The 26,862-nt window shown below is 39.9% G+C and overlaps 1 protein-coding gene across 2 annotated transcripts in view; it reads right to left on the bottom strand.

Annotated features, from left to right (window-relative positions):
* Positions 1-26,862, bottom strand: part of LOC148821754 (myc box-dependent-interacting protein 1-like) — a 69,395-nt gene that overhangs the window by 23,100 nt on the left and 19,433 nt on the right. The window contains exons 2-9 of one of the 2 annotated variants that reach the window (XM_088930147.1): positions 24,872-24,952; positions 23,935-23,989; positions 21,425-21,519; positions 16,237-16,332; positions 10,354-10,461; positions 5,957-6,049; positions 1,880-1,965; positions 718-793 (exon numbers count right to left, since the gene is read on the bottom strand). In XM_088930147.1, coding sequence (XP_088786273.1) covers positions 718-793; positions 1,880-1,965; positions 5,957-6,049; positions 10,354-10,461; positions 16,237-16,332; positions 21,425-21,519; positions 23,935-23,989; positions 24,872-24,952 — 690 coding nt within the window. The remainder of the gene's footprint in view (positions 1-717; positions 794-1,879; positions 1,966-5,956; positions 6,050-10,353; positions 10,462-16,236; positions 16,333-21,424; positions 21,520-23,934; positions 23,990-24,871; positions 24,953-26,862) is intronic. The other variant, XM_088930145.1, reaches the window with a different exon arrangement.

Genomic DNA, 26,862 nt, shown 5'->3' with positions numbered 1-26,862 from the left:
GAGGGAGGTTCAGCGTTTCAGGGCATGTTGTCCAGGAATAGGGAGACGCCTAGAAAGAAGATAGACATCAAGGAGCAGAAAGGCTGCTGGTAAAAGCTCATCGAGAGCAGGGGAAGGTTCTCCAAGAGTAGCAGCCTCCGTTGTTGTCATGTCAGCGCACCAGTAAGGTAAAGAAGCATTTCAACAACAACAACATCACTTTATTAGCGCTATACAATTTCTTGCATTAGGAATTCTTCCTTTCACATAGCTTGCTCTCCATGGGACACACAGACAGGGAGAGAAGCTTGGGGTCAGAGCGCAGGGTTAGCTATTGTACAGCACCCCTGTGGCAGTTGGGGTTAAGGGCCTTGCTCAGGGGCCCAACAGAGTAGGATTCCTCTGCCAGCTGCAGGATTTGAACTGGCAACCTCCCAGCCACAGGCGCAGATCCTTAGCCACAGAGCCACCGCTCCGCCCGATCCACATTTCCATTAAATGGGGACGGCTGAGTCGAGAGAGATTTCACTGCTGCTACCCGAAAGGAACAGGAAGGAGAACCGCGAGCAAGTGACTGACGAAATGCGGGAAGGGAAGGCTAATCACATCATGGTTCTCCACATAACTCCCATTAAAATCGAGGGGTTTTGTGTGTGCAGATGTTCCACGCTGTGCTACCAAACGAGGAGGCTCTGTCCCTGAGCTGTAACACAGACTGTGTAAAACGTGCTTACTTACTTTGCCCATTTCTCGGTGGAACTTCTCTTCCAGGCCAGCCACACTCTGGAATGTGTTCACGTAGAAGCCAACCCGACTACAGGACACAAGAGGAAAAAAGGTTAGAAAACCGAGAACTGTCCTGGTATACTATCACAGATGGACAGTACAATCGTTAAGTCTGAGAATATTAGAAAAGTGTAGCACAAGGTCTTGTCCCCATTCCTGGGGTTATCACTGACAATTACAAATTTAAACATCAGGGAAAATCGTTTACAGATCCTGTTGCTACCCTCTGTAGAAATAAAATGTACATAGCATTATACGTTACATTAGTTACTGAATGTACTGTAGGTCAGAGCAGAAGTAAACTGAAGAGTACTGTTAGTGTCTCTAGAGAGCTCCATTGCTCAAAAAGTAGGTTTCAAGACAAATACTTTTGAGTACTTCCAAATATTTATTGCACATATCTTTTTAACAATATATATTTTCCCAGATATATATAAAATGATCGTAACAAATAACAGAATTTTACATAATACATTGCATGCTACAGTATACTTGAATTTAAGCTTAGGTTCCACAATAATTTGCTGTATTACTATTTGTATTTCATTGATGCCTTTTATTAGGACTTGCAGGGGTTACAAAAAAAGCCAAATGCATCATGTCAAATCATGTAAGTGGGAAAACAAAGTTATTATTTTTCACTGATATTTTACACTGTGGACTAAACATCACCATACAGTAAATGCCAAATGACAAATCCAAGTCATGTGCAGTGAAACACGATATTTCTGCTAGGTAATCAAACAGTAGATCAGCACTCGACAGAAGCACAATTATCGTATTGTGGAGATATAAAAGGCAGTACCCAAAACAGTTAAGAACAGTATGCTATTCATAAAATGTGCTGTTATTGTCATATCTTTTCTCACCCTTTTACTGTCATGTTACTGCAAGTTTAGAGTATCTTTACAGCATATTTCTAGGAATTATCTCTCCAGAGATCTAAGAAGTGTGGAAAGAAATCAAGAGATTCTATTCACTCTGTTCTGCCTGAGGTATTCACGGTACTAGACACAGCTGTGTAACTAACTTTTTAAATGAATTCATGACTTGAGCAACACCCCTTGTTTTCATCCTGACCCTATAAAAGCACTTGCCAGCATTTCTGACTCACCTATTCCACAGGGAAGGCAGCTCTTCCTGCAAGTCCATGTTGATCTCTTCAAACACTTTCTGGGCTTTTCCCAGATCTTCTTCTGCCTAAGCAGTGTATAAACACAAATTCAACTGTAGGCACTTGGAACCACATCAGTATTGTTATAGTACTTTTTTTTATATCAATAGAAATTATATTGGTACTCGCCAAATACTCGCTGAACAGTTTAAAACCTACAGTACAATCACACTCTTTCCACAAATGACCAGTGACTTTCTAAAGTTCTGAAGTAATACAAAAGATCAATATTCCTTTGGGCCCATATTTAAACTACTACTCAAACTAAATATTTAATAAACCATAGAAATCCACAATGGAGACACACTTTGGGCTTTTCTAATAGCAGCTGGGGTGAGTGTTTGTTTTCAATCATGTCTTGGTTACAAATAGAAAAATAAGGGATTTATTGTATAGTGTTTGTGAATATTCATACACTGTACAATTTCATGAATCCAATTAAGTACAGCTATTAATAAATTATGGAAATAAACATTCTAAAATTCCATATAATTCTATAATAAAGTAAAAGACAACTGCTTCATTGTGTCACATTTATATAAGGTTAAATAAAACACTAAAAAATGTCATATTAAATTATTATTTAACACTACAAAGAATTACTGTTAAAACTGTTAGCTGTTAAAATGTACTTGTTTCACTTTTTAACTTCTGTGCCAATGAAAATCAATCAATAGTTAGCACATTTAGCTAGTTATCGTGATAGCTTTGGCTAGTGTGAATAAGTGAATAATTTGGGTTTAATAATTACGGTGACATACTGTACAATGAATGCAACAAAGAACATCCACTTTTCCATTATAGCACATGGTATAAGATGGAACCACAGCCTGGACAGGGTACCAGCGCATCACAAGGCATACACACATAGACAGTGACACAATTTAGAGAGATACCCATTAACCTAGCCAGCAAGTCTTTGGAATGTAAAAGGAAATGTACATTTGAAAAAAATGTAAACGAGTAAACTCCACAAAGAGATTGTCCCAGTCCCAAATCAAACCCAGGACCCAAGACCATGGTACCCTGCTCTCGTATGGGCTAAACCACCGACAGAGAATATGCCCAGGTGCCATCCTACTGCTTAACCAGGGCAAGTATTGGAGACCTGCTCTGCGTCTCCCCTGGGAACACTATATCAATACTGAGCTTAGTGTGAAGATCCAACTGCAACTCAGAACTCCCAATCATGAATTTTATATTGCATTTACAGATCTATTTTATTAAACTATACTGTATATATAATTGTCAGGTGAATAAAAGTAAAGATGAAGATACTTAAGCTAAAATATATCTGTATACAGGATGGCAAAAGGTTGTATACCACAGCCTATTAACCTCACATATTTATCTTTTTTTTATTTATTACTAAACCATATTGTAATATAGAGACTGTAAGCACACTCTCAAAACTAGTTTGCCAAAAATATCAGTCATAATATCCTGGTGCATGCCAAACTGCTTCATTCGTTTGAGAAAACATACTGTTGCGGTTTTATTTATTAGCATTGACATTGAAATCAAATACCTCTCAGAAACAAACATAAGACTGTTAAGAGTTAAGAAATTTGTATGAATAAACTATCTCTGCAGTCTTTATGACCAGTGCTGCTAAGGGGATCTTCCTCCTACTGTTGTCAATGCTAATTTCTTTTCCCCCCAATATTACGCTGTTAAATATTAAATGTTCTTTTCTGAATACTAAATTACCAAACTGTCTACTTCAGCACAATTTTCAAGTTTAATAGTATTATTAACCAATTCCACAGTAGGGATACCATTAGCATTTTTTTAAATCGATACTGAGTCATGCAGAAACAACAATATGTCTCCGGAGCACTCTTTTTCAGTAAAACTGATTTTGATCAATTCTAATTAATTTTATTATCTGGGGTCAATCCAAAAGGAAACCAAGCATACAAAGATACAAACATGAATTACCAGCGAGAGGTTTCGTCTGATCAAAAACGTTTCTCTGGAATAATGGTATTAAACGCAGAACTGGAATCCACAAACATAATCCTTGCACTGGTTTTAGGAAGCCCAAGGTGATTGAGATAGATGACTGTGTCACCCGTTAACGGCTCACACTCGAGATGAATGGTTCAAGTATGAGCCATTAACTGATGACTCAGTATCCAGTGTTCACACGTTTCATGATAACTAATGGAACATTAGGTCTGCCATTGATTTTAACTTTCGCTTTTGAAATGTTGTAAACCACTTTGTTATTCCTGTCAATATAACATTCAATGGGATGCAGGGTTCTTTCCAAAACCTCATACAGGATGGAACTACGTTCATAATTATTATGCATATGAACACATTTAAGAAGTTACGTGCTCCAGGCAGTATATTCAAAATATGAACTGATCCGAGTTACGGCATTATGGCAGTTTTTTTCAATTTCTGTTTATAATTTGGTAAAACGTACACCAAAATGCAGTCACAATGATTTTTAATAAACATTCAAAACTGTGCTGTGTCAGGGATGAATGATGAAGTCGCCTCTTGTTTATGTTTGGGAAGATTATTCTCAAAGCTGTCTTGTATTAAAGCCACCGGCCACAATCAGAACACATTCATTCCTTAAGTGAACCTAATCTGATATGCTAATTTAGCAGTCAACTGGCTGCATATTATAACAGCTGTAGATACAGGGAGTGGAAAAAAATGGACACCTGGGTAAAGTAGACACCAACTATACTGAAAGCAGTTGTGGATCAACTCTACGGACCTCCATTAATCAAGCAATTAACATTTGTCTGATTAATAACCATTAATCAAGCAAATAACACCCCAGCAGGCTTAGAGTCATGGGTAAAACTGCTGGACATGCCTGCTTGCCTATATTTATGGTTTGCATTGCAAGAGGAGTCTGTGAACGAAGGGTGACCATTAGACAGAGTCTGGCAAGCGCTTTAGTGACCAAAACACCTAGACTTGCAGATGTTTTACGGGCAGCTATACGAGCTTAAGACGCTGTGAGAGCAAGGGGAAATGGTGAATACTCCAGGATTGTGATAGCCACGCGTTAATGCGAAGGCAAGCAGGAGAGCAGCTGCAGATCAATTGATTGCAAATTGCAAATCTGGGGCAAGAGCACCCATGTTCACCAAAGACGGCCAGCTGAGAACTCCACAGAGTGAAAGACTGGGGATATTCGGGCTGCGGTTGGGGAGCCTAGGGGTGCAAACAACACTACTACCAAGCAGTGGGGGCAATAGAATCTGGTCAGATGAAGCACCCTTCACCATATTCTTGACAAATGGACAAGTGCATGTGTGACATCAACCTAAAGAATTCCACAGCCCTGGGTGTCTTATTAACAGAATGAGGGGTTCTGGCAATTCTGGAATGTTGTGGGGAAGCATTTTCCTGGCTTGGTTTGGTTGCACACATTCCCTTAGAAGCCAAGGACTGTAAGGATTGCTATTTAATAGCACAAAGCGATTATCTTCATCCCATGATGCAGAATCATTCCTCCATTCCAGCCAGTAGGGGTGTCTTCCAGGATTCTCCATCTACAGAGCTTGGTCTGAAAAGCATGACACCGATATTACCTATATTTCATGGTCTCCTTGGTCACCAGGTCTGGACCCAATGAGCATTTATGGGATACTCTGGAACGACACCTGAGACAGCTTTCTCCACCTCCATCACCCAGGCACGTGTTGACTGACTTGATCATGGAACAGTGGTGCCACATCCATTTGGATGAATTCCTGATGCTGGTAGACACCACTTCTCTCTATTAAATGACTTTATACTCTGGTGTTTCCATTTTTTTTGTCCACTACCTGTACAGGATGTTAGAAACAGCATTCAAGCTGGAACGATATGTTCTTTCATCTCCAGTAACCGAAACCTGTTCGGGAAGGGCTGTGTGCTTCTCTCAATGTTTTCATTAAAATTTCAAGAACATACACGACAGACACACAGTATCATGACATCTATTAGTATTTCACAGAGCTTGCAACATGCAGGTGGGGGGTGAAAGCAGTAGTTATAAGTCACCTGGTTCCTCAGTAGATTAGTTTGAGCAACAAGATGTGCTTGCAGTTTCCCCTGGGCCCACTGGGGGGCAGCCTTCTCAAGCAGCGAGACTGGCTGGTGGTGCAAAACAGAAAACAGATGCGCGGACAGAGTTACCAGACAAACAAACAAGAAACAGCGCAGGGTTATGAAATCCACTCAGATCCCAGGGCTGAGTCTCAGTTCACAACCTGTAATACCAGAAATGCACCTGTAAAACACTGAAATGATATCTTAGGGTTTTCATGAAGTTTCATGAAGTTTCAACATTCCTGCAGAATTTCAAATAAAATATTTAGCAATATTTATTTTGAGGGCCGTACAGATCATAAACCTTGCTGCTCAAATACGTTTAATTTTTTTTTCAATTTTTGTTTTCCTTTTACTAGAATATTTAGAACTTTTGGGGTTATTTTATTAATTAAATAGGATGAAATGTTAATACCATGTTATCATTAAAGGGGAGTGTTTTACTAGTTATGTAAAAGTTTTATATCAGTTTCATCTAATTGCACATACAGGTGAATTTCTATACTTCAGAGAAATCTTGGTCAACGATGCCAGTACTTAGAAATATAGAACTGAGACTCATCCTGAGGAGAGACAGGAAAAGAGAGTATTTCCCAGCTTGGGGATCAAAGGCAATGTAAAAATAGTCAAATCTACAAGAAGCAAGCAGTGACTCAGAACGCCCTCTACCACATATCTGTTAATTGTTATCATAACAAAGTTCATACTGATGCAAGGTTAATTAACATTATCCTCTGTGTCAGGTTGACTCAGACTAAGACTTTTTCAATCGTTTGTTGCCTGAACTCTTTTAACAAGCATTAATAGCATGCACAGACAAAAATGGTAGCAAATGGAGAAATGTAGTTTGAAGTACAGCTGCCCAGACAAAAGGTGTGCCTGCCAGGAGAGTGATATATCTGCGTCATTTGTGTCAAAGGAAATGGTGTATACCGTATACTGGATGACATTTAGTGCCAGCAGCCATGTCACCCTGCAACTTACAACTGGCAGCCCACTGAAGCTCAGCAGGTGTGAGCCTGGTCAGTACCTGGATGGGAGACCTCCTGGGAAAAACTAAGGCTGGGCGATGTGGTCCATGTGGGTCCTAATGCCCCAGTATGATGACGGGGACACTATACTGTAAACAGGCGCTGTCCTTCGGATGAGACGTAAAACCGAGGTCCTGACTCTCTGTGGTCATTAAAAATCCCAGGGCGTTTCTCGTAAAGAGTAGGGGTATAACCCTGGTGTCCTGGCCAAATTTCCCATTGGCCCTTACCAATCATGGCCTCCTAATAATCCCCATCTATGAATTGGCTTCATTACTCTGCTCTCCTCTCCACTGATAGCTGGTGTCTGGTGAGCGTTCTGGCGCACTATGGCTGCCGTCGCATCATCCAGGTGGGGCTGCACATTGGTGGTGGTGGAGGGGAGTCCCCAAAGTGCTTTGAGTGGAGTGTCCAGAAAAGCGCTATATAGGTGTAAGCTATTATTATTATTACCGTAAGCCGTAATATTATTATTTAACGTACTTTAACAGACTTCAGATTTAACGGACAACGTCGGCTAAAAAGGCATATTGACTGTAAAATCAGAAACAGACCATATGTCTTTGTCCATTATTGCATTATTCCCTACAAAGTATCAGGCAATTTGTGTAGGGGCAGGTGAATTGCGTGCACCAGGTGTTGTTTGTATTTGTTTGCTCTACATACAATATATTTATGACACAATAAATATGGAGCTTGTATATTTGTGGTACAAAAACAACAGGAAGAATCTGAATTGTCTGTGTTGATTACAAAATTTACAAAAATAAGTTTAATGATCCAGAAAGTGTATATTATTGTATTTATGTTCTTCTCACATAATAGTGTGTTTTGGCAATAATGGACACATCTTCTCCCCTATTAGTCCATTAAACTGAGGGTGCCCTGTATTCAGATCTGAAAGTAGTAAAAGGTCTATCACTCCTTCTGAAGTGATCAGGATAGGTAGGATCAGCAGAAATTGTATCAGGATAAAGTTGCAAAACAAATGAAATTACATTTTAGCTGGCTTTTCGAGTATTTTTCTTCCTTTAGAATGAAATTTTACGCACAGTTTTCCATTTTTGCAGGATCCTGCAATAATGGACAAGATTGATCTATCAGCAGTTGTGAATATTACATCCATTTCACTGATTGGTAAAGCTATAAATCACAGTGACCTCAGTCAGGGTGAATTACTGTACTTGGTTGGTACTGTAATGTAGCAAAAACACAACATTTCTCCCTTGTCTTACAGAATTACAGTATTTCATTAGATCAAATTTAGAAACATAAAATACTGGATGTTCTTCCAGTCATAATCCTAGAATATAGAGGCTTAAAAAGTCCACAGAATAAAAATAACTAACTCTTTCAGGGATTTTTTTAAATTAGTTTTATGGCTGAAATCTGAACTTTAACATTCAAATCAATCTTGCATACCTACTATTATACCTTATACTGTATCTTTATTCTTCATTTCAGGTTAGAAATAACCTGGAATTTATGAGTGATATAATAAAACTACATTTGAATTTGTGTTGAGAAAATAGTACTAAGGGGATTTATTTAGTCTAAAATCAATGTTTATAAAAACAGCTGTAGCTGGATAGACTGAAAACTGAAAACGAACATATTAGTAGTAGTAATAAGAAGTCATTTTTAATACAAACTACACCCATCGCTCCATTTACAAACAGAATTTGGTCCCCAAAATGTGAAAACATCCTTCACATTTCAAAGCTGCCAACTAATTTGTGAGGTCTGTGATAACTAATGTTACTTATCTTTACCCTAAAGGAGCACTGTATTGTCAAGGTAAGAACTCCATTACTTGTTTTTGATAATTATACTATTTTCCCCAAGTACAATAATTAGCATGAAACATTGACAAGACAAAAAAAACAGACAGAATGCAGATGCAGTGAGGAACTGTGTTTTAGGATTAGCAGTGGGAGTTCATACTATGAGAATGGCATCTTCTTTTTGGCTATGAAGGACATGCCTTCATTGTAGCAAAAATCTCTTCATATCTGTGAAAAACAAGTACATGTATGAATGTGCATGCTTTTTCTGCCAAGTGTTAGTAAATCAAGGGATGCACTGCTTGAACGTCTTAGGAAACATTTGTTCTGATGGTTGTAGCCGTTCAGTTTTCATCAACGTCGCCCGCAGCCATATCACCCTGCAACTCACACCTGGCAGCCCACTGAAGCTCAGCAGGTGTGAGCCTGGTCAGTACCTGGATGGGAGACCTCCTGGGAAAACACTAAGGTTGCTGCTGGAAGAGGTGTTAGTGGGGCCAGCAGGGGGCGCTCACCCTGCGGTCCATGTGGGTCCTAATGCCCCAGTGCCCACGGGTACACTGTACTGTAAACAGGCGCCGTCCTTCGGATGAGACGTAAAACCGAGGTCCTGACTCTCTGTGGTCATTCAAAATTTCTCGAAAAGAGTAGGGGTGTAACCCCGGCGTCCTGGCCAAATTTCCCATTGGCCCTTACCAATCATGGTCTCCTAATAATCCCCATCTATGAATTGGCTTCATCAGTCTGTTCCCCTGCCCTCTGCTAGCTGATGTGGGGGGAGCGTTCTGGCACACTGTGACTACTGTCGCATCATCCAGGTGGGGGCTGCACATTGGCGGTGGTGGAGGGGAGTCCCCATTACCTGTAAAGCACTTTGAGTGGAGTGTCCAGAAAAGCGCTATATAAGTGTAAGCAATTCTTAATTGCAAGGTTATGTTAATAATAATAGTCTCTCAGGATTTCCCTGACTGGGATTCACCCAAGCAGTGCTGCACAAAGGACCGAGCATGGCCTGGGGACTGTCTTGTGACAACCTGGGAAACATTAGCTTGTTACCTCTCTCGCTACTGAAGTGGTGTCAGTGAGTACACCCTCACCACTTATGTTAACACTCCTGTACAGATTGTGGGACTAGCAGCATGACGAAGAGCAGATGGCTCTGGCAAAGTGTACATTTTGGAAGACTTGTAGATTTGTGGTGAAGAGCCCTGTTAACTGTCAATTCATGCCCCCCCCCCCAAGCTGGATGGATATAAAAAAAATTAACTGAAAGCTCTGAAAAGAAAAGCATTGCTCAGAATAAACATTTAAGAGACATGTTTTTCCTTACGGAATGGTACAAGCAGAGCAAAGCTGACCAGTGATGTAGGCGCTCCACAGTACTGACATGAGTCACGTTATAAATGTGAAGGAAATGATGTCATGGCCACAATGAAATAAGGACTATTATAACCAGTGGTAACATTAACCTCTGTCCACCATTTTAATAATAGCAATCCTACTGTGGCAGCCCACAGCCCAGATTATGCCTTACCTTGGCAATCTTCACCTCATCCTTCTTTTTTGCGTGCTGCAGAGAGGCAAAATGGTGCCTGGCGCTGTCATAGTCCACCAGCTTCCTGCCTCGCTTAGCGATACGAGTCTGTGGGGAGCAGAAACACAGGGGGGGTGGAAAAAGCTCACTGTTCTGACAAAAAAACGAGTGAAAGACATGAAAAAGGAAAAAAGGGATTGATGGTGAACTGCACTTACGCATATTTCATTTAAAAAACACAACAAGCTGTTGACTAACCTCTGTACTATGTCTCACTGCAGTAATTAATAGTACAACAGATACTCTATCTTATCAAGTTGTTTTAAAGCCTTCCATCATCACAAATTTAAGGTATTAATCAAAAACACAGATTTCTGAATGGGGAAAAAAAAGCATTTACATAAACTGAAGCAGTAGTAGTGAAGTATCCCCAAGAAGTTCAGAACTAAAGGATATGGAAAAGAGAGGGAGTTTTTAAAGAATGAAATGGAGAAATCAAACATTATTCTCACTGTGAAACATTATTTACTGAACATAAAATATTTATCAGTCCTCCATTAAGACTGTCAGAAATCCTAGATTATGAAGGTGTAAGTGTGTGTTCAAGGCATACGTTACATGGTTGTTATATATAAAATACATATAAATAACCATTGTTTGCCAGAAGTCTAGTTCTCTTGTGCAGAATGAAAAAAGTCACAATGATGTCATGATTTTTAAAGATTATATTTTTCAAAAGTGGAAGGAGATTGGTAGTTTTTAGATTAAGATGATTTATCAAATAAAAAAAGAAAGTTTGCTAACAGTTATTACTTAAAAGTAACTCACAACCAACTCCTGAGCTACGTGCTTCAATGAAAGCAGGAACTTTAAAACCTGAGTGTTGTCCTATGGTAAGTAGTGCGCTTATAAAAATAAATGGTTAAAAAGAGCAAGCCTGTTTCCAGTCTATTCTTTGACCTCACTAGCACTCCTGTGCACTTTTTAATTGAATTCTCTGTAAGTCAGAACTTAGAAAGTTAGACATCAGCCGGTGTATTCTCAGGCCAGTAAAAACAAACATGTATTAAATACCTATGACTCTGTAAATCACTATAAATAAAAGCTTAAAATAACAAAGCTTTTTTTTTTTAACTTAATATTTGTGACGTGTCGCCACATTAATAAAAATTTCCAAACAAGATGTTTTTGTACAAACCCACATTTTGTCTTCACCGAGTCTAAGCAAACCACCAGGGTAAAAAAAAACAGACTGCAAATGAGCTGGTTTGTAAAAGTGTGAGAAACAGACCAGACAGAGCTGTTGAAACTTTCTTTACAAATTTCGAATTGTTATTTTGTCTGGCAGCTAACAGTCAGAACTGAAACTGCAAAAAAATAGGAGACATTGTTTTAACTGGCAAACAGAATTTTGTTTTCATCAACGGACAAAATAATTTAAACTTTAAATGATTTTCTAACATTCTTTTTATGTTTTTTTTTTTCACTGAAGCATTTTAAGACCATCTAACCAACATATTCATAGTTTACTGGATAATTAAAACTTAAACTCCTAACAAACTCAATTATATTTAGTGTGACATTAACATTTGGCATTATTTTTTCAACAAAATTATCCTTAGTCCCTGATAGAAAATGATGTGAACTCTTCCATTTTCTATCCACTTTGTCCAATAAAGAGTTGTAGAGATCCTGGAGCCTATCCCAGCATGCAATGGGTGTAAGGCATGATACAACCTGGATGGGACGCCAGTCCATTGCAGGGCACACACAGACACAGACACACTCCCACCTGGGCCAATTTTCCCAGAATCCAATTAACCTACTGTACAGTACCAATGTGTCTTTGCACTGTTCGAGGAAACTAGAGTATCTGAAGATAAACCCACCCAAACATAAGGAGAACATACAAACTCCACGCAGACAGCACCCCAGGAATTGAACCCTGGGCTCCAGCATTGCACGGCAGGCTAAACACTGCAACACTGTCCCACCCCATGATGCAAAGTCAATTAGGAAAGGTAAACGTGTGCATCTGTTTGCCTAGCATATAAAAGGAATGAGAAATCATCCAGCATTCATCCACCTGACCGTAGTCCAGGAAGTCTACTGTGCACGACAGTCTAAGCATTAATGAAAAACCACTCAGGCTGAATTGCAGTATTTGCAAAACTGGAGAAAAAAAAAAAAACTCCAGTAGGCTTTTTCAGATTTTCGGGTGCTTTAATTTATGAGCACAAGTTTCATGTTTAATTCCTTGCACAGCTGGCTTAATCTTAACAGATCATCTGATGCTGGCAGTTTTTAGTAATCTATTTTCTACTGTAGTATTTCTGCTAACAATCTTTCCAAATGTTTATTGCATAATGAGTTGAAAGAATAATGATTTATGAAAGGAGTGGTCTTCAAACGATCATGCACAGATGTTCATAGACTTTTGACCTGGGCTGGGAAAAACTGTGGCAGGCAGAAAGACATTTAAATAGCCAGCTAAATGTGATTTATCCATATTTATTTAGCACATACTGTATACATTTTCTTCACATGTAGAGTATGGATAACCAGGGAAACATAATAATGATATACAGTATGAATCAGCTTTAACATTTCAGCTATGTCAGCATTTATGATAACACCTAGCAAAGGAGGTGAACAAAAAGGTTAATATTTAGGTGACTGATGCTCAGAGAAAAGCTACCATTATCTGTTGTTTTCTCAGGCTTTTTCTCAGGCTATAGACCGAATAGTAATACAACAGGATTGCCGTCCGCCTCTTTGATGCTACATTTCGGCCCTGACAGAATACTTCAATTAATGGGATATGGATTATTTTAGATTATGTCTCGTTCACTTCACTCGCTCTCTAGTGCGGAATAATACGGCACCGTCATGCTGCTCAGAAAAATCAGTTCAGGCAGCTTAGCAATTATGTCCTGATACGACGAAAGAAAGCACTCTGATCAAGACTGTTCACACCTGAGCAAACCTCTAATGGCTAAATAGTTCAATACACTGCCAACAACTTTATCCATAGCAATTTACTCATTGATCCAGTAGCTCATTTCGAAAGAGTAATCGGGAAGAATCCTTGCTCAGACATACAGCCCTGAGTATAGCTCCATTATATGTTGCCCTGTTGTGTTTGCAGCCATTCTGCTGTATGGTATGTGGGGGGCACGCTGGTACGTTGAGCTTACACAAAGAAGAGATTCAAAGGTCATTAACAAAACTCTTCAAACATTATGATGAATACAGTGCCAATCCATTAACAAGGTGACAAATTAGAGCCAAGTAATTCTATACATAACTAAACAGATCTTCTAGAGAACCACTGTGGCGCAATGGTTAGGACTGCTGATTAGCAGCACTGGGGCCCTGTGTTCAATTCCGGGCCTGGGGGGCTGTCTGCCTGGAGTTTGTATGTTCTCCCTATGTTTGTGTGGGTTTCCTCCCACAGTCAAAAACATACTGGTAGGTTAACTGGCCCTGGTGTGAGCTTGCCCCCATGGTGAACTCATCCCAATCAAAGGGGTAATTAGTGTCTGATGTTTGCATGCTTTGGTTAACTGTCAGGCCTGATTTAGCTGGTCACCTGGGTAATGCTCATTCTTCTGCACTACTGGTCTCGTCAGATCTCAGCATGGCTGAATCTTTTCCTGGGATCAGGAAAATCAGATTGCTACTGTAAATGGCGCCAGCCCAACCGCAGAACTCCTCCTCTGGGGTCAGAATTTCCTGACACATACCCCAGTCAAGGGACACTTTCCTGGAGAAGGTACCATCCTTTTAATATTATCATTAGAGGCCATGTTCAAATAATAAAATTCTTAAGAGCAAGAGTGTTAGCCCTGGTGTCTGGGCTAAATTCCATTTTGGTATTACACAACCTGGCCTACTATTTTAGGCTACTGGCCTATTTTCCTAAATTAGAGTCCTGCGCTGTAAATGGGATCCTGTGGGATTTGTGGGACCCATCCTAACTCACGGGGGCACGGGACATTTCGTCTCTGTCGTGGGCACCATGGAGTGAATTGATTCAACGGCGGGTGGTTAGATATTAAGGAGTAGGGGATTATACAGGACTGTTATCTTTCATATCCATGTTGATTATGCACAGAAAACGTGCTTAGAATTTGGCACACAGAATAGCACACAGCTCCTTTCTTATCTTCCTAGTAACAAATCATACTCCTCAGACTCCCGTGATGTAATATACCGTATGTGCTGCTTTTTAGAATAGTGTATACAGTATGTGAGGGCACCGATGCTACCACGGCAGATTCCAGTGCAAAGACAGTCAGTCAGATAGCGACATTCTTTTTATTCATAGTAAGATGAAGCAAAGTCATAGAGAGATTTACATTTGTTTTTAGTTCACAGGTGTTTACATACTGTAGCACAAGAAGGATGTTTTTGAGATCTGTAATAGACTGTTAAAACTGCGGCTCTTTAAAGCATTAGCTTTGCAAAGCTTTCCATATAGCAATTTTGCAGGCTTTTAGGTTACTTACGCTTACAACACTGAGATACCAAAGACATTCCTTTGTTAAAAACAGCAGAGCAACAACAGTTCTTATTTCATGCAGTGTTTTTAAAAGACAGTCAGTCAGATAGCGACATTCTTTTTATTCACAGTAAGGTGAAGCAAAGTCATAGAGAGATTTACATTTGTTTTTAGTTCACAGGTGTTTACATAGCACAAGCAGGATGTTTTTGAGATCTGTAATAGACTTTTAAAACTGCGGCTGTTTAAAGCATTAGCTTTGCAAAGCTTTCCATATAGCAATTTTGCAGGCTTTTAGGTTACTTACGCCTACAACACTGAGATACCAAAGACATTCCTGTATTAAAAGCAGAGTGAGGCGTCTGCAGCCATTTGTTCTTGTGGGAGATGGCAGGCACAGTCAAAATATTAGCGGGGGTTGGAGGGTGCGGTCAAGAATGTGGAGGAGGCAGGCAAGATTGATTGGACAAAGGAAATAGTTCTGCGCAGTGCACCACCCTAAATTCAACTGGTGGAGAAAGTTCTCACTTGTTCATGCCACCTGATCTGCTGTAAAGTGTGGCTACTGGCAAATGATGTAATAACAGTTCTTATTTCATGCAGTGTCTTTAAAAGACAGTCAGTCAGATAGCGACATTCTTTTTATTCACAGTAAGGTGAAGCAAAGTCATAGAAAGATTTACATTTGTGTTTAGTTCACAGGTGTTTACATAGCACAAGAAGGATGTTTTTGAGATCTGTAATAGACTGTTAAAACTGCGGCTGTTTAAAGCATTAGCTTTGCAAAGCTTTCCATATAGCAATTTTGTGGGCTTTTAGGTTACTTACGCTTACAACACTGAGATACCAAAGACATTCCTTTGTTAAAAACAGCAGAGTAACAACAGTTCTTATTTCATGCAGTGTCTTTAAAAGCAACTGTCTCAAAGTGTTTAGCATGACATAAAATCACGCTAGATAAAATAAAAAAAAAAGAACTTTGTGGTAAAATACATTTTTATATATTTGGATTTAAAAGCAGGTCCCTGATTTGTTTTGGGGATGATTCTCCACAGTTCTGGAGGACACGTGTTAACGTAGTGAGAACACACTACTGCACTCCAGTTATGGATGAAGTGGAAGACTGCTTTTCCATGTGAAATGTTTTGTGATACTTTAGGCTTAAAAGCACTTTTTAAATGCCAAAAACGACTAGCTACTACTGTTGTTATTATTATTGCATAATTTTGCTTACCACAATTCCTAGGATTATAATAAAGAAGGAGGGACAGGATTTGCTGAAGAGCTACTTAGAACTACCCTGACGTCAAGGAACATAAATCTTAAAATATTTTAAAATGGATTCGCTGAAAAACATTAGTGTTCGGTATGTGTCCTACCTTGATGTCAGGGAACTGTCCAAGGTACGTGTCCATGGAGATGAGCGCATGGTCCACAAGTTTCTGGTGGAAATCTGTCCACAGAAGATCAGTATCCTGCAAAAATAACAGATTCAGGAAAACGTCACTTCCAGTGGAGTCCAAACGCAAGATCGTGAAATGCTGCACAACGTTGCAATAGTTGCAACCTCTAAACGAAATTGTTGCTACACAATGTTTTTGCTCCACTAAGTATTAAGTTCTTCACTTCAAGATTTTGTACTTGAATTGGGCAGAAAAACACCAGGACCCAAGCTGACTTATAGCAAACTTGCATTTCCAGAAAAGTGGCGATATCATTTAAAATTGTAGGTATAATTCAGCCATACAAAAACACCAGAAGACCATACAGCTTTAACGAATGTAAGGATTCATCAATCAATATTTTTAGGATAGAGTTTCTGACAACATGGCAGCATGGTGGTGCATTGGTTACCATTGCTGCCCTGCAGCGCTGGGGTCCTGGGTTTGATTCCTGGGATGTTATCTGTGCAGTTCTCATGTTCTCCCCTTGTTTGCATGGGTTTCCTCCAGGTGCTCCAGTTTTTTCCCCCACAGTCCAAAGATATACCAAAAATATCAAAACTAATCACCCCCTTGGCCTTTTCACATTTTATCGGATTACAGTATGGAATCATAATGTATTTAATTGGGATTTGTTTGCTATTGATCGATACAAAACACGCATACAACACCCCAGTGATCCTTCCTGGGTTCAAGGCATCATTGCTAAACACGACAACACTGTGCCGTCATTTTAATCTTTATGTTGATCCTAAATATACACTCAAATGGCTTCCTGAGCTGCACTGTGACTTCTTGCATTCCGACGAAAACTATAAACACAAAAAGGAGAACACCGAGCTAGATGAGGCTTCTGAAGAAAAACTAAGGTGCTCATGTTGAACCTTTCAAGTTTTGCTGGGAACGCAAAAAAAACATTAGGGTATAGAGTCAAAATGATATATTTGAAGATATCTGTTGACAAATAACAAAAACTTTCTGTTTGAGTATGCAACTTTACAAAAAAAAAAGTACTGTTTGGAAAAAGATGTGTATCATTAGTAATCCAGCAAACATTTAAAAACTTTTGAAAAGACTGAATACGTTTTCAAGGCACTGCACTGGTGCTCTACAACCAGCCCAATGAAAAACAACCAGACTCATTTCGGGGCTTAAATGAATATGCAGCACCGACAGGCTGAAAGAACTGCCACTTTTGTCTGGAACAGAGAAGACTGAGTCGCATAATGAAACTCATAAATTGCTGGAGATAACTTCTGTACATAACCCAAGTATATTTTGAATGCTTATATATGATAGGGATTCGAGATCTGTAGTTAGGAGTACAACATCTAGAACACACCATCATGATGAATATGTGGGAAAGACATCACATCTGGAGGTTAACTCCATGATAAAAGGGGCAAACAGTCAAATTAACAGCTGTGGATCAACTTCAACAGTCCTACACAGAAATGGAGGAGGAGGAGGTGGTCAGGTGGTACTATTGTTTTCAATCTTAGCCACAGGTAGCACACGGAGATGCAATATGATGAATATGAGTTTCCTTCTTAATGAGTCCGCTATGTCCTCTTTCATGTGAGTAAGTCCTGAGAGGACGGAAGACAGCAGGAGGGAATCAATTTGGAGAGGAGCCACACAGAGGTGAAATCTCTCATGTTCTCAGCCACTCCTGCAGCTTTGCGGGATCCAAACAAATCGGACTTCATTTCCTCTCGTGATTGGACCCAACCTGCAACGGTTATTCCCTTCTCCCCATTGCTGAGACATCCCAGTGAAGGACCTATTCCTCTTGGAATCTGGTTTAACACAAAATTAATTGACCGAACCAAGCAGGCAATCCTGGAGGGGACTACGGAAGGGGATTTGGTTGTTTTTCCGTTCGTACGTTCATTTTTTGTTGGCTTAGTTCCCCAAATAAAAGTTGATCCAAAAAAAAGCAAGTAAGTATATTCTAGAATTAACTCAGGTGGGTAGCTGCGTCAGCATGCGTATGTTGCAAAGGAACAAGTAATAGGTTTATTCAATGCTGAAAAAAAGAAGAAAGAGAACGCAACGTTTCGGCTGTGGAGCCTTCTTTGGGTGCTCACACCTCACACCTGAAGAAGGCTCCACGGCCGAAACGTTGTGTTCTCTTTCTTCTTTTTTTCAGCATGGAATAAACCTATTACTTGTTTCTTCTAGAATTAACGCTTAACATATGATCCGAAAGTAAAAAGTACAAAAATGTGTATAAATTGCCCTACAAAAATATTAGAATGTGCTTAAACACCATGAAAAATGGAATCTAGGAAACATGAACAAACACAGAGCTATACAGAGCAGCAGACTGCAACTCTGCCATGATCCTCATTGACAGACCAAAAACAAAGAAGAAAACAAGCCCAAATGTACTTCAATCCAGCATCCCCCAGCAATGGTATGACGATGCATTCTAACCAATTAGTTCTTTGTAGGATTAAAAAGAGATGAGCACCTATTGTAATAAACAGGGGGTGTAAACAAAATGAATAAGGTATAGCAGGGCGGAGTGGTGGCTCTGTGGCTAAGGATCTGCGCCTGTGGCTGGAAGGTTACCAGTTCAAATCCCACGGCCGGCAGAGGAATCCTGCTTTGTTGGGCTCCTGAGCAAGGCCCTTAACCCCAACTGCTCCAGGGGCGCCGTACAATGGCAGACCCTGCGCTCTGACCCCAGGCTCTCTCCCTATCTGTGTGTCTCATGGAGAGCAAGCTGGGGTATGCGAAAAGATCATTCCTAAAGCAAGAAATTGTAAAGGGTTAATAAAGTGATGTTATAGGTGAGGTTGAAAACTGATCTTTACACCAGCTTGCCCTGGAACCAAATTTATAAAAATGAGCAAAAATACCTCATTAGTCAGAGAATGTCCAGCAAAATAGGCTTTTTTTATTCCTGGCACAGTGCAGCTTCAAAGAAAAGGGATAAGCAATGACTTAAAAGACGCCATCTATTTCCAAAACGAATGGACAAAAACCCAGTGGTTGTTTACCACTATTTTTAGACAAATATCCTTTCTCACTATACCCTCCCTAGATAAAGGCAGCAAAATACTACAAGACATTACTTCTCTCTAGTGAATTCCCCAGGAAGGAAACTGACATTTCAATAAATAAATAACACATTCCTTTTTTTCTAAATGTATATTTACTCAAATTCTCAACCGTGTACCTCAAAATGGTTCCGTCTTTCAAGGTGAAGGCCCCAAAAGCCTAAAGACCGGCCTGTCAAAACTGGCGTTTACTCACACCATGATGCCACTTCAGTTTTATAAATCAATAACTTGTTTGTTTGTTTTTTTAGCTGAAATTCACCTCAGCTTACAAAGTTTTTATTTTTTTATCAGGGCATCTTTACTCTTCTTACCTCCTACTCATATAAGGAATTTGATTCACCCTTCTTATTACGGTACCACCACTTCACAGCTTTGTACTGAACCAAGTGGTACTTAGAAAGATTAATGGTCATACAATAATCAATAGAGGTGTTCTTCTGATACCTCTATTTCTGTGGCATATAACAGGAAAATGGCACCCTAGGATTTACTGAGTCATTCAAAATTGTTGTCCACACTCAACATGATTGTCTGCACTTATTTTATTCAGGTGACTGCACAGTGCAATATAAGTTTATCAAAACATCAGAATAAGTTAGAGATGGGATGATGTTTACTTTGCGTAAAAAAATCCCAAAATGTTCAACGCAATCACTATAGCAGTGCAGAGAGCAAAGCCATATTTTTTCATAAATAATTCAATTCGAGAAAACATGAAGAGCACATTTACTCACACCAAAGTATTCCTTCAATTAAACCTGAACCACAACAAACCAAAAATAGCGTTCTGTTCTTTAAAAGTGCAATGGAAGCTTCCAGAACTATACTCAGGCCTACAGAGCTTTCCCTGGTGTAAGACAAGAAGACATTCAGTCACAGCATTTAAGCAGACGTGGATTTAAAACTGAAAACAGGAGGCAGTTCTTTATGGTCTGTGGCTGTGTGAAATAAAATAGCCAACCGTGTTGTTGAAGCCAATATCCTGGTTTCTTTTGAGAAATGGCTGGATGAGGTCATTGGATCAATTAATAACTAACTAGCAAATGATTTAAATGGGCTAAACGGCCTCCTTTCAGTTGTAGTGTTCCTTATATTCTTCATGATCAAAGTCAAAGAGTTCTTTTAGGACTGCTCACAAATGGCCAATGACCTCCACAAGATGACAGTTGCAGTATGACAGTGTTTCAATGCATACATGAAGTTAAAAACACATGGTCAACAGCACATAAAATAAATGTTCCAAACTAGCCACAGCTCAACATTGTGGTTAGAACTTAAGTTCACAAAAACTGAGATCTGAAAGTATGGAGGAATGGTCAAAACTCCCCTCTCAAGACATGCCAGAGCCTTATACAGTGTAGCATAGTACAGGAATTACTTGTCAGTGTATTTTCCAAAATATCCACCCATTTTCTAACCGCTTTGTCCAAAATAAGGTCGCAAGGGAGCAGGAGTCTATCCCAGCAATCAACAGCTTGGATACACAGGCAGGATACACCCTGGACAGGAGACCAGTACATCACAGGGCTCGCACAGATACAGACACCCTCACACTAGGGCCAAATGTTAAAGAAGCCATTTAACCCACCAGTATGCAGTATCTTTGGACTATGGGAGGAAACCAAAAGGAAATCAGAAAAAAACCATACATACAAAGGGAGAACATAAACTCTGCACATAAGCAATGCTAACTACTGTGCCACTGAGCCACTCAAATACATTCTAATATAAACTGAAACATTTTAAAATGTAACACTGTCATACTGTTTTTTGTTCTTTTCGTGCACTTCAGTTTAAGGTTACAGTTAAATATTCACAGATTGTCTTCAGGAAGGGCCAACGCTTCTGTTACATGATGTTTTTTTGCTCGACTTTCATAGGATGTGAATAGATCTGGAGGACACTGTTAGGCTACTTAAACTTTTCGATAAGCACACCACTGCAAAGTCTTCAAGCGAGCTGCTCAGAGAGGCTAAATATTTTATTTGCTCCAAAACCCTGACAGTCGTCTCCTATATTAAAGAGCCAGTGGTCAAAAGATAAGCCGCTCTTACCTCTATTATTGAGTTAACTTCATCTTTTCCATACCACTCTGGCTCATAAACTTCCTGGAGGCACTCGGACAGCTTCTTTGATGCTTCATGCATCGCTGAGGAAAGGACAAACCACACAGATATCAGACCTTCAGGACGTAAATCGCTGAAGTGTATACGTTTGGACAAGCGGTACAGCTTGAAGTGATTCAAGTGCGATGCTACTGTACATCGGTGTACTTTTGCTGCAAAGGAACAAGTAAAGATTCGTTCCACCCTGAAAAATAGAAAGGAGAAACGGGTGTACACCAGGGTGCTGCATATACAAATATATCAAGCACTGTTAATACCAAATATAAAATGGCCATCAAAAACAGTCCACACATCACTAACGGATACAGAAAACAAAAACAATGAACAAATGTTGGAGGTGCTCTCTGGAATTATACCAGAGGCAGCGACTCTTGTCTTCAGAGCTGTCAGTGAGGCAGCTATCATTGCTTTGATTTCCACACGGGGTTTAAACACACAAATTTACTGATTTAAATATTATAATGCTTTATTACATCACGTTATTTTACATTGCTCTTATACATAACGGTTTAAAATGCATTCTAAACCATCTATCCATTTTCTAATGGTTTTGCCCAGGAAACCTGAAACCTATCCCAGCAAGCAACTGGCGCATGGCAGGGTACACATTAGACAGGAAGCCTGTCCATTGTAGGGCAGATACAAACATGCACACACTCACACCAGGGCCAGTTTTACCAGAAGCCAGTTAACCTAGCAGTATGTTTCTCCACTGTGGGAGGAAACCAGAGCACCCAGAGGAATCTCCTGCAAAGACGAGAAGACCACACCGATAGTTACCCAGGAGCTCAGTGCTGTGAGGCCACAACTCTTAACCACTGAATCCTACTCTGTTGAGCCCATGAGCAAGGCCCTTAACCCCTGCTGCTCCAGGGGTGCCATATAAATGGCTGACCCTGCACTCTGACCCCAAGCTTCTCTCTCCCTGCCTGTGTGTCTCATGGAGAGCAAGCTGGGGTATGCGAAAAGACAAATTCCTAATGCAAGAAATTGTATATGGCTAATAAAGTGATCTTAACCTCTCATCTTAACAACCACATGGAGATTCTTAAATACTCTCCCTCACATTATACTGGAGTAATCCACACACAAAGGCCATGCAGACCTTCACACACACCAGAAACTGACCTTTTATCACGTTTATCCCACTGTTGATGCCAATTACTCATTGCAGGTGGAGATCATAGCTCAAACAATGGAGTAACTTTTACAAAACGGATACACAGTACAGCTCAAGATATCACTCAGGAAGTACCTAACCATCACATGGTTTAACTCAAATTTTCATCAGAGTGTATACACTATTCTCATGTAGATGCTGTCATATAAAATTTGTCTGCAGTGTCTTTTATTCAGTCTGTCCATGGGGCACTATTTGTACCATTCTGCATGTCTGGAGAGTACCTAATACCTACTGTAGGTATGGAAGCGTGTAGATAAGACTTTATTAATCCCATAGGGAAATTGATGTGTTACAGCAGTCCAACCCGAGACAAGCAAAAACAGACATCGGAATAGTTATAAAACAAAAGACAACAAAATAAATATAAATAAAATAAATAGAAATAAATACATAGGTGTGTGCAAAATGTGATGATCATAGTCACTGTAAAAACAATAAAATATGTGCAAAATGTGCATAGGTTTATACGGACTGATTGTCCAAAAAAAGTACAATGGAGCAACATGCTGTCCAAAGATGAGCAAATGAAGGGCTAACAGTCCTAGCCTAGGGCAGCGTTATACACCCTGACAGCCACCGGGAATAAAGACCTGCAGAAACGTTCCCTTGAACACCGTAGCTGGAGCAGTCTGTTGCTGAAAGTGCTCCGCTGTCCAGTAACAGTCCCATGAAGCGGATGAGAGGCGTTGTTCATGATGGCTGTGAGCTTGGTCAGCACTCTCCTCTCAGCCACCACCTCCAGGGGGTCAAGGCTCAGCCCCAACACAGAGCCAGCCTTCTTGATGAGTTTATTGAGCCTATTTGCATCTTTTGACAACAGCGTAGAAGATGGCCACTGCCACCACTGATTCATAGAAAATGTGTAGCAGTGTTCCACACACACCAAAGGACCTGAGCCTCCTAAGAAAATAGAGTCAGCTCTGACCTTTCAGTGTAACAGAACAACTGTCATTGTGGGGGGAGTTAGGCTGGTTGAGGCATGTATAGAACCATACATACAGGTGGAGGAGGCGTGACCGGCTGCCATGGTAGAAGCAGCCTACTGCACAGTGCCCCCATGAGGGTGGGAGGAGTAAAAAGTACTTAAAAATCCAAATAAAACCTGATACATACTGGATGCCTGTACATGTAACCACAGGAACAAACATTAACTGGAAACTAATACTGTGTATTAGCATGGGATATAAAGGGAAGGGAAGTCAGACCCCTTGAAATGACCTGGTGTTTCATTATTCCCAGCTGGCCATCGCCATACCTTTCACAGATGTTAAATATGCTCGTAGATCCTTCTGGAGCTTGGTTCCTTCCGTCTGGAAAAACAAAAGAGGGGAAAAAAAGAGCTCACATGTAATGAAAATCAAAAGCGCACTGCGTTGGTCACCGCTGTGCAGCCTTGGAGTGTAAAAGGGTTGTTACGCGTGCATGCATGCGTTTTGAAGACCACACCACACTTGAATTTAGAATTTCACATCAGGACCATGACCTTAGGACCTTACAGGGTCGTCTTGAAGCACTTTACTGAGAATATCAATACACTGAGAGGAATTTAAAAACACAAGACGCTGTTGGTGAGAGCTGGAGATGAGACTATTTCCCTCATAAATCATAACCACCGAAGGACACATTCTGTGACAGAAATGTAAAGTGTATTTACCCCCTATTAAAATGGTATCTAAACCCCTGTGTATTCCATGCCCACATACTATTTTACCTGTTTTGGGGGTGTGCATAGGTTATTATGTTTTGGAAAAAGGTCTCTTCTGGTTTCTCCTTAATTCTAAGTAAGGATATTCCTTGTCAGTAAGTTCTGTCTAAAATGTTTAAATACAGCTAACAGGTTGTTGTTTCTACACCAGGAGCCTCTGTATTCCCTTGTGTGACATCCCTGGAAATCTTGGATCTTGGTTTTGAACTTTTGATTTGATCATGATCTTAGGACCATGGAAGGTACCATGGTCCTGAGAGATAGGAGGGGATGATGGAGGCTTCCATCAAACTTTATTACATGGGGGGTCCCCATTGTATTGGTTTAGCTATGCTTTAGGGGTCCTAAAAGTTTAATGTTGGAGGGGAGCAGCAGTGAGACGCACAAGTTTTTTTTGTCTGTGTGAAAATAAAAATGTGTTCATAAAATAAGAAAATGTATCCATACCGCCATACAAACAGTACCAGACAAGAAGGAAGGAACTCACCAGCTGCTTGTTAAAATTTACAACACTCTCTTCAAAGAGTTCATCCTTTGTCTCATCTGCCTTTCCCAGTTTCTGGAGAACCTGTATCAAAGACAAATCACAGTTTTTTATTCAAGTTCTTCCTCACTTACCTGCTTCTGTAGACATGTAAAAATGGCCCATCACTTATTTCAGTATCTAATTTGCTCGAAATACTGTAGTCGGGCGTTACATTTATTTTCACCACAGTAAAAAAAAACACATACAGCAGCCACTGTAGTACAACTGAAATGTTTAAGATTTTAAAATGAAATGACAAAAGTATATGAACGCTCAGTCCTTTGAGCTTAAGACAGACACCAGAATCAGGGTGTGAATGCTATCGTAAAATTAAAAGGACCTAAATAGAAGTAGAAAAACAGGAGACACTTTCAGAATAAGCTGCTACTATATGTTTAGTTGTCAAGGCTGAGTCAGAGAAAATGATAAGCGTTCTGTTGAGTTCTTGGATGCTATAGGTCAATAGGAAATACACAAGTAAGGCTTCACTTACCAGTAGATTTTTTGATTATTTTAATTTAAAAATGTGTTTTGCCTGATGTGTCTCACTCCCTAATACTGAAAAGATGTGAACCAAGCAGAAAGACATCTGACTGTCCAAACTCCACCAGGCCTTAATGAGGAGTATGTTAATGCCCAGGTCAAAACTAGACAAAATACATCTTTTCATCTGAATACAGAGTGCAGACTGGATTATTACCCAGGTTTTGTAGGGCATCTAAGTTTGAAGCACTAACTCAAGATTTTTTTTTTCCCGACTTGGAATGACAAAAAACCAGGACAGGCCTGCTGTGGAGTCCCGCACCATTCACAAGAAAGTCTTGGCATTAGTTCTCCAATGTTATATAAAACACGACAAATCACCATATTTAAAAATAGCCAAATAACACAATGTCAGGAACTTTCAACTAGGAAAACCTACTGTATATGCACCTAATAACAGGAAAAAATATGTTTAATAAAAATGCATAAAGGTTTTGTAAATAAATAATAATGAGATCTACATGAAGGCTTCATTTAGAAGTGCAGTCTGAAAAAGTTTAAACTTTGAATATGCTCTAAAAGAATAGAAACAAGCTATTTAAAATGAAGAAAATGAATTATTTCTAAATGCTAATTTTTCTACTACTGCTGCTTGAAATAGTTTAAACTCTAAAGGTACCATAATGCATTTTGAACTTAAGATATCCAATGCAAAGACAGTGGACACCACAAAGACCACTGCTTAAATTGAAGCAATATCTAATATCTCCTCCACACATGAGTAATATATACTGTACACTACCTCATAGGCGAACTACTCACCTCTCGTCTTTACTACAGCACAGCATTGCTGGGGTTTTGATCATTCTGAGGATGTGGCTATAGGTTTTGCAGTACTGCTGACTAGTGATGTTTCTAAAAATTCTGAAGTTAAGTGCTGGGTTTCAGCCGATGGCCTTTTCAAAATGGCGAACGTGCTGTGCTGCAGTACGGAGGGGACGTGCTTAAATGATTTCTGGATGTTTTACGAAAAAACAACAAAAAGAAACAGTCACAGGCAAAGGCCATTCCTTCACACGCACACAGAGAAATGAATCAGTTTCTTAAAAAGGCATGTTTGATTTTAACCATGGCCCTATCAGTGTTGTTCTCTATGCTGACTCTGCACATGTAGGCTTACATTACCTGACAGAGGAGGTGCCTGAAGATTGCAACGTCAAGACTACAGCTAAAATGGTAGTCTACCATGCTAAGTATCCTTCCTTCTCTACCATACCAGTTAGAAACATGGCCAATGGCAAAGACACTTGACAAAAAAAACCCAAGTCTTATCTCCAATGCTTTTTGTAGATGAATGTAGCTATCAAATGGTAGGATAGACACACCAGTATCCAGTTCTCTCCCAGGCAGGCACCACAACTGTACTCCTGTTGTACGCAGGACCTCCACTATTCCAGCCAGAAACCTTT

The sequence above is a fragment of the Atractosteus spatula genome, chromosome 13, assembly GCF_055471065.1.
Source record: "Atractosteus spatula isolate fAtrSpa1 chromosome 13, fAtrSpa1.hap1, whole genome shotgun sequence".
Taxonomy (NCBI): domain Eukaryota; kingdom Metazoa; phylum Chordata; class Actinopteri; order Semionotiformes; family Lepisosteidae; genus Atractosteus; species Atractosteus spatula.
This window is presented reverse-complemented; position numbering and strand designations above follow the sequence as displayed.